This window comes from Tyto alba, unplaced genomic scaffold, assembly GCF_018691265.1.
Source record: "Tyto alba isolate M040663 unplaced genomic scaffold, T.alba_DEE_v4.0 Super-Scaffold_22, whole genome shotgun sequence".
Lineage (NCBI taxonomy): Eukaryota > Metazoa > Chordata > Aves > Strigiformes > Tytonidae > Tyto > Tyto alba.
In genome coordinates this window covers 31,045,702-31,063,950 of record NW_024881296.1, presented here as the reverse complement: position 1 = coordinate 31,063,950, position 18,249 = coordinate 31,045,702, and the positions used below count along the sequence as shown (strand labels likewise).

At 43.0% G+C, this 18,249-nt stretch overlaps 2 protein-coding genes across 3 annotated transcripts in view; one reads left to right on the top strand and one right to left on the bottom strand.

Moving 5' to 3' along the window:
- Nucleotides 1-4,520, bottom strand: part of MED23 (mediator complex subunit 23) — a 39,345-nt gene extending 34,825 nt beyond the window's left edge. For both annotated transcript variants that reach the window (XM_042795874.1, XM_042795875.1), the window contains exons 1-3: nt 4,380-4,520; nt 588-619; nt 391-478 (exon numbers count right to left, since the gene is read on the bottom strand). In XM_042795874.1, the coding sequence (XP_042651808.1) occupies nt 391-478; nt 588-619; nt 4,380-4,439 (180 nt within the window). In that variant the 5' untranslated portion in view covers nt 4,440-4,520. The remainder of the gene's footprint in view (nt 1-390; nt 479-587; nt 620-4,379) is intronic.
- Nucleotides 4,521-11,159: 6,639 nt separating this feature from the next.
- ENPP3 (ectonucleotide pyrophosphatase/phosphodiesterase 3) overlaps nt 11,160-18,249 on the top strand; it is a 43,121-nt gene continuing 36,031 nt past the window's right edge. The window contains exons 1-3 of the mRNA XM_009964327.3: nt 11,160-11,310; nt 14,798-14,876; nt 17,980-18,102. Of these exons, the coding sequence (XP_009962629.3) occupies nt 11,194-11,310; nt 14,798-14,876; nt 17,980-18,102 (319 nt within the window). The 5' untranslated portion in view covers nt 11,160-11,193. The remainder of the gene's footprint in view (nt 11,311-14,797; nt 14,877-17,979; nt 18,103-18,249) is intronic.

Genomic DNA, 18,249 nt, shown 5'->3' with positions numbered 1-18,249 from the left:
GGTCTCCAATTACAGAAGAGAGTCTAGAGGTATCTAATTTTTGGAAGGTAATTTGTGAACGTAAACATCTCTTTCCCTATTCACTTCTACCAGAAATCCTGTAACAAACTACCTTTTTTTGTTTATTTCTCTACTGTTATATTTCTATTTGCTTATCTTTATTGGCACTGCACACCAACCTCTGCTGACCAACTATATAATCTTATTAATGTCAAAATTAATCTCTTTTCTTGCTAAGTTTTCCCATGTTCTTTACTGTGTCATATCTGAAACCAGATTCTGAATGACTGGACACAGACCTTATAGCGTAAGTGTCTGTCTACTAGACAGAGCATCACTATATTTTAAAAAGTATATAAACTACATGTAAGCAACAAAGTAAATGTTAACCTGGGAAAGACTGCTCCAGAACTGTCTAAAAGCACCCAGGCAGCTGATCAGTTTGGTTCTCTCATCTTCAGGAGTGTCCATAAACATACTAATGCAAACAAAAACATTAGTTACTAGCAGTACCCAATGAAAGAGCACAAGTAGAAAAATACATTTATACAGAAAGTTTTGCACAAACAAACTAGCATTACACTCACCCAGGAAAAGCTTCTTCAATTACTTCTGTTTTCTGTAAGAGAAAAACCCCAAGTGAGTTACTGTCAAGAGGTTTTCTATGAGTATCATGCCACCAGGATGAAGCACAAAAGAATAAGTTGTATTGTTATGGGACTGTATCAGAGAAAGACTAATTTATTCTGCTGCACTAGACTCTTTCGAAGTCCAGACTGCTCTGTTTTCATATAAATATATAAACGACATACCTTGTGGATCCTGATTAAGGCTCTTTGGTTTTGTTTTTCTTCTAAACACCTAGAGATTAATTTACTTCCCAAAGCTGGAGAAATTGATTCTGTTATTGTGGCTCTTTTTTCATACATTGAAAAAATTAATAGTTTTGAATCTCAGCAAGTTTCTGTCCCACTTATGTTCCGTGACATTAAGTTACTCAAATCAATTATATACAATTACTTTCTCATCTGAGTTTAGATGCATTGCCTTTTATATTCCATTGAATTATTATATGGTCTTGTACTAGGTGAAAGACTATATATGAATATCCAATTTATCTCCCCTAAAATATTCCTCTTTTTTTCTTTTTTCCTTCCTTTTTTTTTTTTTTTTTTTTTTTTTTTTTAACTCAATTTTGCTCAAAGGCTTCTACATCATTTTTCTAATGCATCAGCAAATTGTTTCTGGAAAATACTATACTACAACTTTTTCTGCAAGAATTTCATATTATACTCAGATGTGATCTGTAACTGACCACTATGTATTTTCATTCTTATATTGCAGAAATAAAAGCATGTAACAAAATAATCTTTCTGGTGATCCTTTTAAATCATACAGCCTAGAACTTCCTGTCACTGCTACTCATATGCCCTGGTTTCAGCTGAGATAGTGCTAATTTTGCTTCTTAGTAGCTAGAATAGTGCTGTATTTTGGATTCAGTATGGGATTTGGTATGAGAAGAATGATAATAATACACCAGTGTTTTTAGCTGTTGCTAAGAAATCAAGTACTTTTCAACTTCCCACATCCTGCTAGAGTGCAGGTGTACAGTTGTGGCTAGGAAGGAGCACGGCCAGAGCAACAGACCCAAACTGGCCAATGAAATATTCCATATCATATAATGTCATGCTTATATAGATGGGAGTTGGCCAGAAAGTGGAGCTCTTGCTTCCAGAATTGCGGTTTTTGGGATCTTCTCTTCTCTGGGATCAGTAGCTGGGACCAGGCTGGGCATCAGTAGGCAGGTGACAAGCAATCATATTGTGCATTACCCCTTTGTATTTTCTATTATTATTAGTCTATTTTACTTCAGTTGTTAAACTGTTTTTAACTCAACCTATAAGTCTCCTCACCTTTACCCCTCCAATTCTCTCCCCCAGCCCCTGGGTGGGCGAGGGTGAGCAAGCAGCTGCATGGTACTTGGCTGCCAGATGGGTTTAAACCATAACACCATGGCTTTCTCAAGAAGCAAAAGAGACATCCATACTCATCTGTTCTACACAGAAACTTAGGTAAGTGTCACTGCTGTCCACCAAGTCAGTAACAGCAGCAGTGAGAGTAACAACTTGCTATTTTCTCAGTTACAACTTCAAAAATGCAATGAAATGTTGTAAGGGCCTTTTTTTTTGTTCCCTAAAAATTTTAGGCAATTAACATTGCTTAAAAACAGGCAATGTGACAACACAGTCAAAGCACAATGTAAAACATTTGAAAACATAATCTGAATGACAGTGCCAAAATAAGAAACCATTCGTGTATGAGCAATTAATACGCTACAAGCAGCTGAACACCATTCAAATAAAAGTACATTGTGCATTTTATAATGTAAAATTAAAGCAAAGAAAACCCAACCTTCCTACTGAAATTCATCAGATAGACATAATTTTCAATTAAACTTCTTTATGAGATCTACATATTCTTTCTAGTTCAGACAATTTGTCCAGCCTCTTCTGTCCAAAACACGAGTCGGGCACCTGTTCAGGACCTTACCAGCTACTCTCATCCCAGTGTCTCCGACCATTAAGTGCTCACATCTACCAAGAAGCTCGTTCATTTATGCTCTACAAAACTATGACCCAATGACTTGGGTTCATAAAGGGAAAGTCCGGTTTAACAAATTTTATATCCTTCTACGATAAAGTCACCTGCCTAGTAGACGAAGGGAAGGCAGTGGATGTAGTTTGTCTGGATTTTAGTAAGGCTTTTGATATTGTCCCTCACAGCATCCTTCTGGGCAAGCTGTCCAGCTGTGCGAGGAGTGGGTTCATGGTGTGCTGGGTGAAGAACTGGCTGAAGGGCTGAGCTCAAAGGGCTGTAGTGAGAACGGGGCTTCATCTGGCTTGCAACTGGTCACCAGAGGTGTTCCTCAGGGCTCAGTTCTAGGGCCAGTTCTGTTCAATGTATTTATCAACAATCTGGATGCAGGATTTGAATCCACCATTAGCAAGTTTGCTGATGATATGAAACTGGGAGGTGCTGTTTTCTCTCTTGAAGGACAAGAGGCCTGGCAGAGGGATGTAGATAGACTGGAGCACTGGGCTACAATTAATGGGATGAAATTAGTAAGTGCTGCACCCTGCACCTGGGATGGAGTAAGGCCGGGCACAAGTATAAATTGGGAGAGGAGTTGGCTAGAGAGCAGCCCTGCAGAAAGGGATCTGGGGGTCCTGGTTGGCAGTGGGAGTCAGCAGTGAGCCCTGGCAGCCCAGAAAGCAAACCAAATCCTGGGCTGCCTCAAACACAGCATAACCAGCCGGTCACAAGAGGTGATTACCCCACTGTATTCAGTGTTGGTGCAGTCTCAGCTTGAGTACTGTGAGCAGTTCTGGGCCTCACAATTTAAGAAGGATGTGATGGTCCTTGAATGCCTCCAGGAGGACAGTAAAGCTGGTGAGGGGGCTGGAAGGCATGTCCTGTGAGGAGCAGCTGAGGACTTTGGGCTTCTCTAGTTTGGAGAGGAGGAGGCTGAGGGGCGACCTCATTGCTCTCTGCAGCTTCCTGAGGAGGGGATGAGGAGAGGGAGGTGCTGATCTCTTCTCCCTGGGACCCAGTGATGGGATGCGTGGGAATGGTTCAGAGCTGCACCAGGGGAGGTTTGGAGTGTTCACTGGGAAGCATTTCTTTCCTGAGAGGGTGGTCAAACACTGGAACAAGCTTCCTAGAGGGGTGGTCGATGCCCCAACCCTGTCAGTGCTTAAGAGGCATTTGGACAGTGCCCTTAACAATATGCTTTAATTTGGTCAGCCCTGAAGTGGTCGGGCAGTTGGACCAGATTGTTGTTGTAGATCCCATCCAACTGAAATAGTCTATTATAGTCTAATGATGTACTGAACTATGCTTCGTTTTGCAGGTACCATCGTGCGAGCATATTTGCACAATTCACTCACGCCATTATGTTTACTGGAGAGAAAAACGTCTCCTCAAGACATTCACAGTCTACTTCGAAATCTCCTTCCACTGCTTATTCTACAGAAAACTCAGCACACTGTAACTTGATTTTGGGTAAGCAATATGACTCCCCCCGTTGCATGCCCAGTCCTACTCCGTGTCAGCGCCCCTATAAAGCCTCAGCAGAGAGAGGATCCCAGCTCTGGGAAACCGCCGCGCCCGCTGCCGCCCAGGAGGCCGGTGGTGTTCCACACCCCCGGGGTTTCAGCGCACGGGAGCATCACAAACCCTTCTCCCCTGCCCTTTACCTCCTCCGGGATGCCCCCCGACCCCGCAGGGGGAGCTCAGCGGGCCGCTGGGCCCCGGACACCGGGCCCAGGCCGGCCCGCCCACAACGCTCCCCCGCGGCGGCGCTCCGGGTCCCGACTCACCACCACCTCCTCGAATATGCTCTGCAGCTGCGTCTCCATAGGCACCATGGGGATCGCCATGGCGCCAGGCCGGGCCCCGCGGCCGAGCGGTGGCCCCCGCCGGGCCCTGGCTCAGCCGGAGACGGCGGCGCCGCGCCTCCCCCGCCGGAAGCTCCGTTCCGGATCCCGCCCCCCCCAGGAACCGACTGCTCGGCCCGGACGTTCCGGGGGCCGCCGCGGGCCGGCTGGTGCCGCCCGCCTCTGCCTGCGGCTGCGGGGCTCGGCGGCCCCGGCCCCGGCCCCGGCCCCGGCCCCCACCCCTGACGGCCCGGGAGCGCTTCCTACGGGGGGGGAAAGCGGGAACCGAAGACGAACTGGGGAAAGCAACAGCCTTATAAAATTTCAGAGTTTTTTTCCGTTTCGTTTTGTTGTTTTTTTTTTTTGTTGTTGTTGTTTTTTTTGTTTTTGTTTTTTTTTTTTTTTTGTTTGTTTTGTTTTGGTTTGGTTTTGTTTTTTTGTTTGTTTGGTTTTTTTTTTTTTGTTTGTTGTTTTGTTTTGTTTTTTTCTGTGTTAGGCTTTTTTGTGTGGTTTTGTTTTTGTGGGATTTTTTTTTTTTTTTTTTTACAAAAGTACTTAATTAGGCTGCTTTCTTTTTTGAATAAGCTGTTCTTAGAATGATTTAACAAAGTACATACTCTGGTTCTTAAAGTAACGTTTCCTTATGTTATTAATATATTACTCTAAAATTAAAATTCTTTATTCCCATAAAAAGTCATAAAGATAGAATAAACTGAAAATGCATTTATCTGAAAATAGCTGAGGATGCGTTATACATGTGCAGTGGGTTTTAGATTAAAAATAAGTGCAAAATGCCAAATCAAGTCAGATTTAAAATTTTGTGCGTCGTTGACACTGAAACTGTATTTTCTGAGCTGTCTGTGGCTGTTCAGCCATGAACCCAAGTTCATCTAGTGCTGGTAACTCAACAGAAACTTAAGTCTACTACAGAAAAGGCTAATTATCCCAAATTCTGGCTGACAGATGAAGACCTCAGAGCAGCAAGAAATAAACATTTCCAGGCTTGGAGCTGAGTGGAAAATAAGAGGATATTATTCCCCCACAGGGGAAAAGCACATGTGGAATTGGATAGAAGATTATTTATTGTAAATGTAAACAGCTTTTGTGTAAAGAGGCCTAGAAGAATACATAACATAAGCAGTGAGAAATGTTATAAATAAATTTTAAAAATACCCCAGGAAGTTGTGGTAGGTGGGGTACCAGCACTTGTGCAGCTGGTGGAGATACGTGCTGCAGCCACCAGGCAGTCATGCGCATGATGGAAGTTGGTGCATTCCTGTCAGTAATGGGAAATACCTGGTCAGGAAACAAACAATTCTTACCTGTGTATTATTTACCTCCATATGCATGTAATGAATGATTACCGATTGAAGTGCTGTTTCTACTTGCTTGTGTTGCCTTTATATTTGGGTTGCCCTCAGTCTTAACACGAAACTATTTATTCTGTAAGAAATGTTCATGATACTTTTCACTGTGTGCTTATTTAAAGCGTATTGCAGTACAATCTGACATGCCCTTGGATGTTCCGTCAACACCTAGTGTCAGTGCTTGCCCATGCTGCACAGACCGGCTTGTATTTTATGAAAATGGCAACGCTATGATAGGTGTCTACTCTAATTCTATGACAAGCTCCTAATCCATTCCCATAGTGACTCAAAATGGAACTGGAAATGGAGCCTGAAAGAGGTGGTTTTACTCATCATTGCCTTATCCTTAATTTGATGACCAGTCTACTATTCCTACTTTTATCTGCCTTCCTGCTCAGTCACAGGCTAACAACCTTTCCTAACCATGCCTTGGGCTCCACATCTTGATCCAACCTTAATATGGACCAAGCCACAATCTATCCACAGCTTTGTGCCTAATGCAGCTTTATCTTGATTTTAAGTTATTAACCAGCATTCATTCTAAGCTGTACTTACCATGCCAGCCCAAATCTAACTGTTTACCTTTATTAGATGGGCTTAATCTAACCTTAAGTAGAGTCATGGCATACAACTTGGCCCAAATACTATACCTGATTTTGAGTTTTAAAACTGGACTGCATGATATCCTTCGACACCCTAAGAGGTCCCAACAGTGATTTACCTCCCAAATTAACCCCTTGCCTAAGCAGATCTCATTTTAACAAAACTAAACTACCTATGATCCCACCTTTGGCAGAGAATCTGGTTATTGGGGTGGAGCTGAGGGCCAGGGGTGCCACAGCAGGTCAGGCTTAAGACATCTTCATCCTGCTTTGCCTAAGGGAACTGAATGTCCAAGAGGAGAAACAGTACAGAATTTATGTGCAGGGATTGCACCCAGGTGCCTCTGCCAAGGCATGAAGCCCTGTCAGACTCTATGTATTACGTAACACAGAACCACAAGCCTCACCAAACAAGGAAGAAAAGCAGCATTTGCATGAGAAAGAAAAGCAAATATATGAGTATGGTGGGTTGACCTTGGCTGGATGCCAGGTAACCACCAAAGCTGCTCTGTCACTCTTCTTCCTCAACTGGTTAGGGGAGAGAGAATATAACAACAGGCTTGGGTGGAGATGAGGACAGGGAGAGATCTCCAGTTACCGTCACAGGCAAAAGAGACTCAGCTTGGGAAAAGTAACTTAATTCAGTGTCCATCAAATAGTAAGAGTAGGGTAATGAGAAATAAAACAAATCTTAAAACACTTTCTCCCCACCCCTCCCTTCTTCCCAGTCTTGACTTTACTCCTGATTTCTCTATCGCCCCACCCCAGCAGCGCAGGGGGACTGGGAATGGGAGTTGCTGTCAGTTCATCACACGTTGTCTCTGCTGCTCCTTCCTCCCCAGGAGGAGGACTCCTCACACTCTTCCCCTGCACCAGCATGGGGTCCCTCCCACGGGAGACAGTCCTCCACAAACTTCTCCAATGTGAGTCCTTCCCACAGGCTGCCGTTCTTCACAAACTGCTCCAACATGGGTCCCTCCCACGGGGTGCAGTCCTTCAGGAACAGAGTGCTCCAGGGTGGGCCCCCCACGGGGTCACAAGTCCTGACAGCAAACCTGCTCCAGCGTGGGCTTCTCCCTCCACGGGTCCACAGGTCCTGAGAGGAGCCTGCTCCAGCGTGGGCTCCCCACAGGGTCACAGCCTCCTTCAGGCACATCCACCTGCTCCACCGTGGGCCTCCATGGGCTGCAGGGGCACAGCCTGCCTCACCATGGTCTTCATCACGGACTGCAGGGGAATCTCTGCTCCGGTGCCTGGAGCACCTCCTCCCCCCCCTTCTTCACTGACCTTGGTGTCTGCAGAGCTGTTTCTCTCACGTATTTTCATGTCTCTCTGGCTGCAGTTGTGCAATTTTCTTTTTGCCCCTCTTAAATACATTATCACAGATGCACTACCACCGTCACTGATGGGCTTGGCCTTGGCCAGCAGCAGGTCCATCTTGGAGCCAGCTGCATTGGCTCTGTTGGACATAAGAAGCTTCAAACAGCTTCTCACAGAATCCATCCCTGTAGCCCCCCCGCCACCAAAACTTTGCCATTCAAACCCAGTACAATGAGATCTCATCCTGTTCCATTTGCTAAATTGTTTTCTTTTATATCAGTAGGAATAGAAATTCACCCTGGGTGCCTACACTGATGATTCACACTCTCAAAGGTCAAATTTGCTACATCTGTAAATTTATGTATTGGTTTTGGCTGAGATGGAGTTAGTTTTCTTCATAATAGCTTGTATGGTGCTATGTTTTGGATTTGTGATGAAATCTGTGTTAATAACTCTCCATGTTTTAACTAATTCTGAGCAGTGCTTACACAGCCTTAAGGCCTTCTCTGCGAGTAGGCTGGGAGTGCACAAGAGGTTGGGAGGGGAACAGCTGTGACAGCTGACCCCAGCTGACCAAAGGGATACCCCACACCATGTCACACCTTGCTCAGCATTAAAACCTTTGGGAAAAAAAGGAGGAGACAGAGGGACAGTCTGAGTTACGGAGTTTATCTTCCCAAGTAACCATTATGCATGGTGGAGCCCTGCTTTCCTGGAGATGGCTCAGCACCTGCCTGCCCATGGGGAGTGGTGATGAATTCCTGATTTTGCTTTGCTTGTGTGCGCAGCTTTGCTTTACGTATAAAACTATTTTTATCTCAACTCAGAAGTTTTTTGACTTTTACCCTTCTGATTCTCCCCCCCTTCCCACTGCGGGGGAGTGAGAGAGAGGCTGGGTGGGACTGAGCTGCCTGCTGGGGTTAACCCACAGAGTGCTTTTTGGTACCCAGTGCAGGGCCAGAGGGGTTCAAGATAATAATCAATTTGATCGGAATGTGCTAGACTGTATTTATAGCTGGTACAGCTGTTTAGCTATTAAATGACAGGCTCCTACGCTTGCCACGGGACTTGCTTGCTTTGCTGTATATTACAGTCTAGTGATTGTTGGTGGCTGCTATTTGCTGTAGTGCTTATCATCTTACTTTGCTGCGCCTGGGAACATTTTGATAACTGGCCACGTGCCCGGTCTGGCATATGGCCAGGGCATCGCTGCTGTTCCTGTCATGTTGTAGTAGGCATATTGTAACTACCATCTGAACTCTAGTTGAAGGGACTGTGACCTGTGAGTAACTCCATGCTGGAGTAGATACACCCCAAAGCATCTGTGGCTGTGGATTGGTCCACAGTGGAGCAGGTACACTCCTGAATCATAGTCATTGAATTGTTTAGATTGGAAAAGTCCTTCAAGATCATTGAGTCCAAGCCTAAACCTAACACTGCCAAGTCCACCACTAAACCATGTCCCTAAGCACCACTTCTACACATCTTTTAAATACCTCCAGACATGGTGGCTCAACCACTTCCCTTGGCAGCCTGCTCCAATGCTTCATAACCCTTTTGGTGAAGAAATTTTTCCTGCTATCCAATCTAAACTTCCCCTTGTGCAATTTGAAGCCATTTCCTCTTGTTCTATCTCTTGTTACTTGAGAGAAGAGGCCAGCACCCACCTTGCTACAGCCTCCTTTCAGGTATTTGTAGAGAGCAATGGGGTCTCCTCCGAGCCTCCTTGTCTCCAGACTAAACAACCCCAGTTCCCTCAGCCACTCTTCCTAAGGCTTGTTCTTCAGATACTTCACTAGTTTCATTGCCCTTCTTTGGACACGCCTCATCACCTCAATGTCTTTCCTGTAGTGAGGGGCCCAAAATGAACATGGTATTCGAGGTGCAGCCTCACCAGTCCTGAGTACAGGGGGACGATCACTTCCCTGGTCCTGCTGGCCACACTATTTCTCATACAAGCCAGGATATTCTTGGCCACCTTGGCCACCTGGGCACACTGCCGGCTCATATTCAGCCGGCTGTCAACAACACCCCCAGATTCTTTTCCGCCAGGCAGCTTTCCAGGCAAGGGAAGGGACTGCAGCCCCTGGAGCATGGGCAAGGGGAGGAGTTAATTGTAATATTAAGCCTTATAGCCTGGTTCAAAGGGACCAGGCATGGAGATTGTAATGGCTATAGCTTTAAATTGCTGTAACCCCTTGTTTGAGTTGCATGTTATAGGAAGTACTACAGCACAAACCACCTGAAGAGAGGAAAAGCATCACAGGAAGCCCTGAAAGGGTCACCCAGCCTGAATAGGCTTTGGCAGCCAGTAACCACACAACACAGTGCTTCTCCTGTCCTGAGCAACCACCATAACAGATGGAACCCAGGTCCTGGAGGAAAAGAATGGACATTTTATGGACATTTTACAGGAGTGACCCATAGACTAAGAGAATGATATCTGTCTATATATCAAAGGATGGGCAGGGTGAAGGGGGGTGATTAATGGGGATGTATTGGATAATGTGGGACCTGAGCATGACATAAATTCTGTAGAATAAGGACTAGAGATGGTACTGGTTTGGGCTGGGATGGAATTAATTTTCTTCATACCAGCTTGTATAGTACTATGTTTTGGATTTGGTTTTGTAATTATAAACATTATAAATTTATATATTATACATTACAGTTCATGTGGTGCTCAGCTTTAGAATCAGATCAACATTTGAAAAACTGCAGTTGCAGAGCCCTACTAGACTATGAACGTACATTTTCATAACAAACAATCCTTCCATTAACCACCAAATTGGAAAAAAAAATAGATTTCAAATTTTACTTAAAGAAAACCTTTTTTTTTTTTTTGTTGAATTTGATTTGGCTGTATACCACTGATTTTTAATGAGTACATCTATCATTACTGAAAAAAATGTAACAAGCTGAAAGAAGTATGTGACAAAGATGGATTGAAATTAAACAGGAGGAATCCTCTGGTGATAAATAAGGGAAGGGACCTGAAAACGTAGGTGTGACACCGATCAGGAGTTAAGAAACTGTCTACTTTCATATTGGTTTTGTTTGATGTACTTAACACTTTCTTTGAAGATAACAAATACTATGGATGACAAGCTTTTAACCAAATAGTTGAGTACTTGAGTTTGTGTAATTTTTGCATTTTATTGCTTAGCAATTTATTACTCCTAATCTCCAGTTAAGAGTTTACCTAATGCTGTCCTTATCTTGAAATGTGACAGACAGGTTCTCTGTACACAGATAATGCTTTTCAGCCTTTGACCTTTCTAAGTCATTTTCCTGCTTACTTTGGCTTCCTGCAAACTTACCACTGATGCAAAAGCTATGATCTCATAAAAAAACTACGAACAAAGTACGTATATACTTGAAGCAGAAGTAGTATCATAGTTGCAGCTCACCCAGCTGGGAGGCTGAGGAACACAGCATACATGCAGCTGAGAGGCAGATCGCAACAAAATGGAGCTTCGGGATGATATCACCAAGAATCAAAGCAGATATTTGGATGAGGTGTCTATAACACCAACACAGTACGTGAAGAAAAAAACCCTCCTGAAATACAAAGCCATCTGTGCTGTAAGTAGGTGCTGTTCTTGAGGGCTGCTAGTTTAACCTTTCTCAAATCTGCAGAATTTTTAGGAGTTTCATTGTATTAATATAATCATTTAGGGTAGCTCGGTAATCAGTGCTTAAAGTTTTACTGCATGAATTCACTAATTTCATGGGCAGGTTTCTAAAGTTGTTATAGTACTTATGAAACAAATTTGTTTTTTTTTTTTTTTTCTTGCAGTTAACTGTACTTTTTGTTTTGCTACAATAACCTGACAGTTCTTTTGCACAGCAAAGACATTGCTTCAATAATTTATTTTATACATTTGTTTATAACAGTTGTGTTTGTGCCCAAAGCAGCCACGGTTCCTTTTTGCTTACTTTTTTATCTTTGGATTTGTTATTAACAAAACAGAACATGTAGGCAAGGCGTCGGTGAAAAACACTCAGGAAGCAAGGCATGGGAAAAGACTAATGAACCATTTCGTACAGTATTGTCAGTCTCACATATCAAACATCGTGTCAACTCTTTCCCTCTACCCCAGGGCTTTAAGAGTCATGAAGCTGCCTTGTAAATAATAATGTGTAGGGTTTTTTGTTATGTTTTAAAAATCTTTTGTTGTAGCCAATACACAGTTGTAAGCTTCTGTTTGTGACCACAAAAGAAAAAAACATTAATAACATATATATATGTATGTGTATATGTTTGCACAAGCTCTTTCATCTGTAAATTAGAATTTGGAAAAAATAAGAGGCACTGATTTTAGAAAGACTCAAAATTTAATTTTGAATACAGCCCTATGAAGAAGAGAGTCAAGTTATGAAACTCTTCAGCTCTGTGTCATCAAAACAATTTCACATAGTACAACTCACTATTTAATGCTGCATTGTGCAAGGACTGCATAAAATATGAGGTGAATGTTGAAAATTGAGGAAAAAATATAAGATAAAGTAGCAGACTTTTTTTCCTTAAGTGTTTAGTACAAACAGATGAATCATGAGAAACGATGTGGGGAAAATGCCTAACTGTGAAGGAAAGTAAATTATACTTTCAAGAGGTACTTGGAAGAGTAAAGTGAGAAATTTAAGTATCCTAAAACAAATTAATTATTTCAGATGCATTAGTTTTCAAATGCCTGACTATATGAAAAAAAACCCAAAATCTAAATATTGAAGGTGTAAACTGTTAATATTCTACACCATTTATATATATTTTTGATAAACTTTATGCATGAAGTACTTCCTTGGCAACTTCTTCCTGAAAGCTTAGGCAAAGAATTGTGTACTCACAAACAGTAGTCACACACTGTCCAGTAAGTCCTCCAGGTAACAAAGCATATGCATTAAGAACAACTTTTTTATGAATAAGTAGCTGTAGTCCTGAATTTAGACATAGAAGTTAGCTGTGGAAAGTTTGAGGATTTGAATAGGTGCTACTGATGTTATTTCACCTGAAGGATGAATGTCCCAAAATCATGGGCTTTTGTGTAAATGCTGTAGTGAATGCAGCATCTCATCTGCATATCTGCTATTAGTTTTTTTTTTTTTCACTTCAGCTCTCTCATTGCTTGCATCAGTGGGAATGTTTGCTGCTGTAACAGCTGTACTTTCAATTTAGTATAATCTTTTTATTTCAATGAAAAACGTAAGTTTTAATGAAAATGGAGGGTAAAACCGTAGTGAACCTTAAGGTGAAGAGTGCATGCCCTGGTGATTGGGCTTATCTGTATTCTGTGAAACAAGACGTGTCAGGTTTCCCTGGCAGTGTTATCATTCCTGCCCAGAAAGAGTGGCTGCTGTTCTAGTGCAAATGTTCCCCTGATTCTCAGTCCTTGCTGACTAGATGTAGGATTAAACTGCTACCTTTGCACCTGGGGTCTCTCTTCGAGGGACTTCAGCATTTCTGCCACTTTGGGCACTCTTTCCAAACATGATTATCCTATCTGTCTGTCTTACCCAGTTCTCTCACCAATTCCATTTCCATTCCTACTTTTGGAGTATTTCTCCTGTACAAAAAACAGGGAGTGAGCAGCAGGAAGAAAGTAAAGGTGGGAGAGAGAAGGTGTGAAGGAAGTAACTTTCGTTTTGCTGGTGTTTGTTGTTGCTTGGGAAAAAATCAGTGACATGAGGCTAGAGAGTGTGGGCAGCAAGGGAGAAACAGGAAATCCTTGAGCACGTTCTCAGGGAGCATAGCAGTGGGAGGGGAAAGTGTGGGTTCTGGAAGGAGCCCCTCCAAATGTACCTGTCCAGAGGAAGAGGTATGTGCCGTGCCAGACCCACAGTTAGGTCTCCAGGTTGTCCCTGTGAGAAGGCTAGTTGGGAGTGTGCCACACTTCTGACTTTCTGGATGGTGTGCCTGGATTTTCCTGGTCTATGGGAAAGAGTAATGTGCTCTTAGACTGTCCCGGTGTGGGGCTGCTCCATGGCCAAACTGTACACCCACACCTGAGAATTGCACAGCCTTTCCTGCTGTCATGCTTCTGCCTGGCACCTGCAAGGCAGGACAGGCAGTAACAAAGAGCATAGGGTGTTTTTGTGATCAAAGATGGGCAAAAAGTAATAGGATGGTGTATGTGCACTTCGTTATATCCTACCCATACTTGTTTTTTCTCAGCTCCTTATAATTGCTGTAGACTCAGTTAAGAGGCTCCATTACAGTACAACCAAGTATGAGGGTAAGCTGCCCTTATTTCTACTCTATTTTGAATCTTAGTATTTGCTAGTGCCTGATGGTTCCTGGAAATGGCAGGAGACAAAAGAAGGCTCTGAGGCAAAAATAGAAAGTAAACTGGGCTGATCTATGGTGCTTTTCTGTGATATGCATTTTCTTTCCTCGTTGCTTTAGTGAAGAGGAAAGTACAGACACTGAAATACTGAGAAGGTTGTCACTTTTCACTCTGCCTTTCAGCCAGTATACATCACCATTCATCTTAAGTGCCTGTTAAACTGATAGAGGCCTCTTCAACTCTTCCCCAGTCTCCCAAATGTTATGCTTCTTTCTGTGGTAGGGTTTTCTTGGGCTGTTTGTCTCTTTCCAGTTTCTTCTAACCTCAATAACAGGATGATTTGTTATGAGAAACTGGCATGTGGATGAAAATTTGACACTTGGAGCCTCAATCAATAATGTGAGTCTCTTAAAAAATCCCTGTGAGCACTTCAGGAAAACACAGAAGCTAAATAGATGCAATTTCCTTCTCTTTATGAAGGTTTAGACTTTGCAAAACAGGTAAATATATTGATTACTTCCTGCTATCTTTTCCACAGCAAAGACTTTCCTGATTACAGCATGTGACTGGCCATAGGTTAAAAGTGCGGCATTAAGGTGTTGGCTTGTAAGCAGTTCGCAATGTCAGAAGCTCAGAATGTCTCCAATTTTTTATGAACAAGTTCAGAGAAATGGTTAGTTCATCAGAAATCATATACTCATAGAAATGAAAATCACCCAGTTACTTTATAATAAACATAATAGTTTATCACAGTTGTGAACTTTAATTTTCCTGTGTCTGTGTGACAGGTTCTGCTATGTGCTTTGGTGGTTGTATCCCTGGGACTAGGTTTAGGACTAGGACTGAACCGTGGAGACCAGGAGCAAGGTATGTTTATGATACTTTCAACATAATTACCAATGATGCTAGAGCTGGTAAAGGCCTTCGTCAGAGGCTCTTTTATAGCATAATGTAAATGCTCTGTGAAAACTTACAACATATGAAAATAAAGTTCTTGCATTTTTCAAGTTGGACAGTATAAAAACTGGACACTCACAATCTGTACTTGAAAAAATGATCCTAAAACACTGAGTACCTTGCTTCTCTTTCCAGAAGTGTTAAACCTAGTTCACAACAGGAAATTTTATGGAAATTTTATCCTAATAATACTTTTAGGAAATTTGAGATAAGAGTTACCTTATTACATATAAAAATACCTTGCAATTATTTAAGCAATATGTTTTATAGAAGAGATACCATTGGACCATCTTCAGGACCCATGCTTTGGGTACATTTGGCATAGTTCAGGTGGCTAACGTTAAAACTGATTAAGAATTTTCTCTGAAAACTTTAGTTTCTGTAAAGCTATAGTAAAAAGAGGATAATGCTTTGATTTGGTAGAATACTGGTTTTTAGTTAGAAAAACAAAGTAGGATTTTGATGTCAGGGGATCAAGCTGGATGAGAACAGACAAAGACACCGCACGGTGAATTAAATAAAGCACTTCCTTTAGAATCAAAACAATTGTAATCTCGTACTGGAGGAATTCAAGGAAGCACAGTCTCTTTATCATTACTAATCAACACATATTGACCTTGTTAACCTGCTTATTCATCAAGTCTTAGCTCCTGAAATCTTTTAATACTATGAGCCTAGCAAATAGGATGAGGTGAAACACTTTCTGATGATGCGTATGTTGTATTACAACTTTCTATGTAAAATATGTAGATACCCACAGCCTGAGTCTTCACTGAACTTTACATGAGGAACTTGGTCATAGTTGTAGTATCTGAAAGACATCACCAAATCAGCACGTTAGCATTTTGGTGCCTCTGACTGCAGGTGTTATGGAGCAACCCTAAATAGGGACTGACTAACCTTATTTGCTCCTTGCATAGCCAGACCTACTTGGGAAACATGGTATTACACTGCAGAGTGGGAGGTGAAGCCTCAGCCCTGAGTGGCGTGCGCCTTTGTGCAGTTGCATTTGCTATGAGGGCAGTGGAAAAGATTGTTGCTGTGCAGGAGCAAAAGGAGTCATGGTCAGAATGAGTGCTGGGGGCTTGTGATCTTGGGAAAACAGTCCTGGAAAGGAGTTGGGAGGACCTGGCATTCTGTATGTTTAAAAATTAGCACAGAGTTTGCATTTGGTGATAGTACAATTGATTCTGTTTATATACTCAAGATAAATTTCCTTATAGCTCCTGTAATTGTACTGACTACTCCAAATAAAAGTTAATGAAATACTAAATTCCTGACCTTGAACAGTTATGTAAATATTGTAAAGAAATCAGAAGAACGAGTTGCAAATTGTAAGGGGTATGAACAGTTCCAGTACAGACAGAGGAAAAGGTTTACATTTTTATATTTTTTCTGGCTTAGACTCACCATTCTATATCATTTTAGATCAGGTAGACCATCTGAACAGCTTTGAGTTCTTCAAAAGCCATTAAAATAATTACTCTGAACTTCAGCCAAAAAAAAGCACAGAAAAACTATTTGCATTTGTTTATGTACATTTGTGAAAAATCATAGCTCTTTCTTGACAGAACAGACTGCAGTCATAAAACACTTAACTCTCAATTACTTCTTTCCATCTCTACTTTTGACAGATCCATTTATGCTCATTACATATATTATTTGTTATTCTAATTATTTGAAAAGCTTTCTTGCATTGAACAATAGTTGTTGCTGTGAGCACTTAAAGCACAAGGGATAGCATAAGAACCTCCTATGTGAAACAAGCTGTCTAGATTGAAAAAAAATAATTTTAGCTCTAGGCTGTTTCTATGCAGTGGATATTAAAGCCCTAATTTTGTAGGCAGTGCACCCTGAAAAAGCATGAACCTTTTGGCGACTATAATAGAATTGCACCAACAAATCTGAGTAGTTATACCTATCTCTGTCTAATGGTGTGAGTAGACAAGCAAGCTGGAAGTGCAGGTACTCAGAGTGGTTCAAACAGTATTTCTGCAGTACAGAGAACGCGGACACAAGGCTTGTCCTTGTGGAGGCTAGTGTGGAGCTGTGGGTGATGTCTGACGATTCGGGGTTGTTCTCAGGTGTCCTCAGAAGAGCCAGAGCTCTCCCTTCACCCTGCACAAAGATGTTAGAGCTGTGGTGAGGAAATACATATTTCCGTTTCCAACACGAGGCCCCTCATTTGGACTCTTTTCTTTCTTTCAATCAAAACAAGCAAACTTGCACATTTTTAAGGGACGTTCTAACGATTAAGTGGGAGAGGTATGGTCTGAGTCCCGAGTGCACTAATAAGCATGATGGGCCCTGCCCAGTCCCCCAGGGCTGCTCCCACCCTGCCCACAGCCCGGGACCCCATTTCAGCCCCCTCGGGGCCATCAGCCCCTGCCCCAGCAGTGCTGCAGCAGGGCCGGTCTTATGTGTCGAAATACCCCAAACAGAAAAAAATAAAATAAAATTATTTTTTGTGGGGCCGAGTCCCCACAGCCCTGCCCTGCCCAGCCATGGGTCCCACACAGCCAGGGCCACTCACAGGCCAACAGCCTGGCCTTGGTCTGTCCCTGTCCCCAGGGAGGTGCCCAGTGCCTGGAGTGGGGCTTCCCTGATGCCCCCCCCGGCTGCCCCGCTCCTGGCTGGGCATCCCGCGCCAAGGAATGAGCAGGGGAGATGCCAGTTTCCCTCTCCTCATGCGGGGAGGGTGGGACACCCGGGTGTTGCCGCCCATGGCACCCATCCTGGAAAGACCTGCTGCAGAAACAGCCCTGCCACAGGCTCTGGGCAAGCACGGCCCAAACAGCCACCAGGACCTTCAAACGTCCAGAGGACTTCCTACAGCTTTCATTTCGCCTTGCTGACCCATGTGCTAGTGACCGCATTGGAAAGGTACTCAGGAAACAGATTTGGGAAATTATTCAGCACATTTCTTCCTGCAGCCTGTGCCCACGATCCATTTAACTGACCCGTCTGGGGCAGGGTTATCCGTGCTCTCAGATTCGTTGCTTTCTCCTTACAGTCAGCTGCAGACACAAGTGCAACGAGCTGCGGAGGAAAGAGGTGCCTGGCTGCCAGTGTGACAGCGGCTGCAGGGAGCGCCGGGACTGCTGCTGGGACTACGAGGACACCTGCGTGGAGCCGAGTATGTTCCCCCATAAGCACTGCTCATTGGTTTCCATTTTATTTTGGGTTTGTTTTTTCATGTGATAGTAATAGGAAAATGAGAAATTCTTGTATTTACACAGATATCTGAAAATTAGGTCACACTCCCTTGGGGAGGGAAGGACAT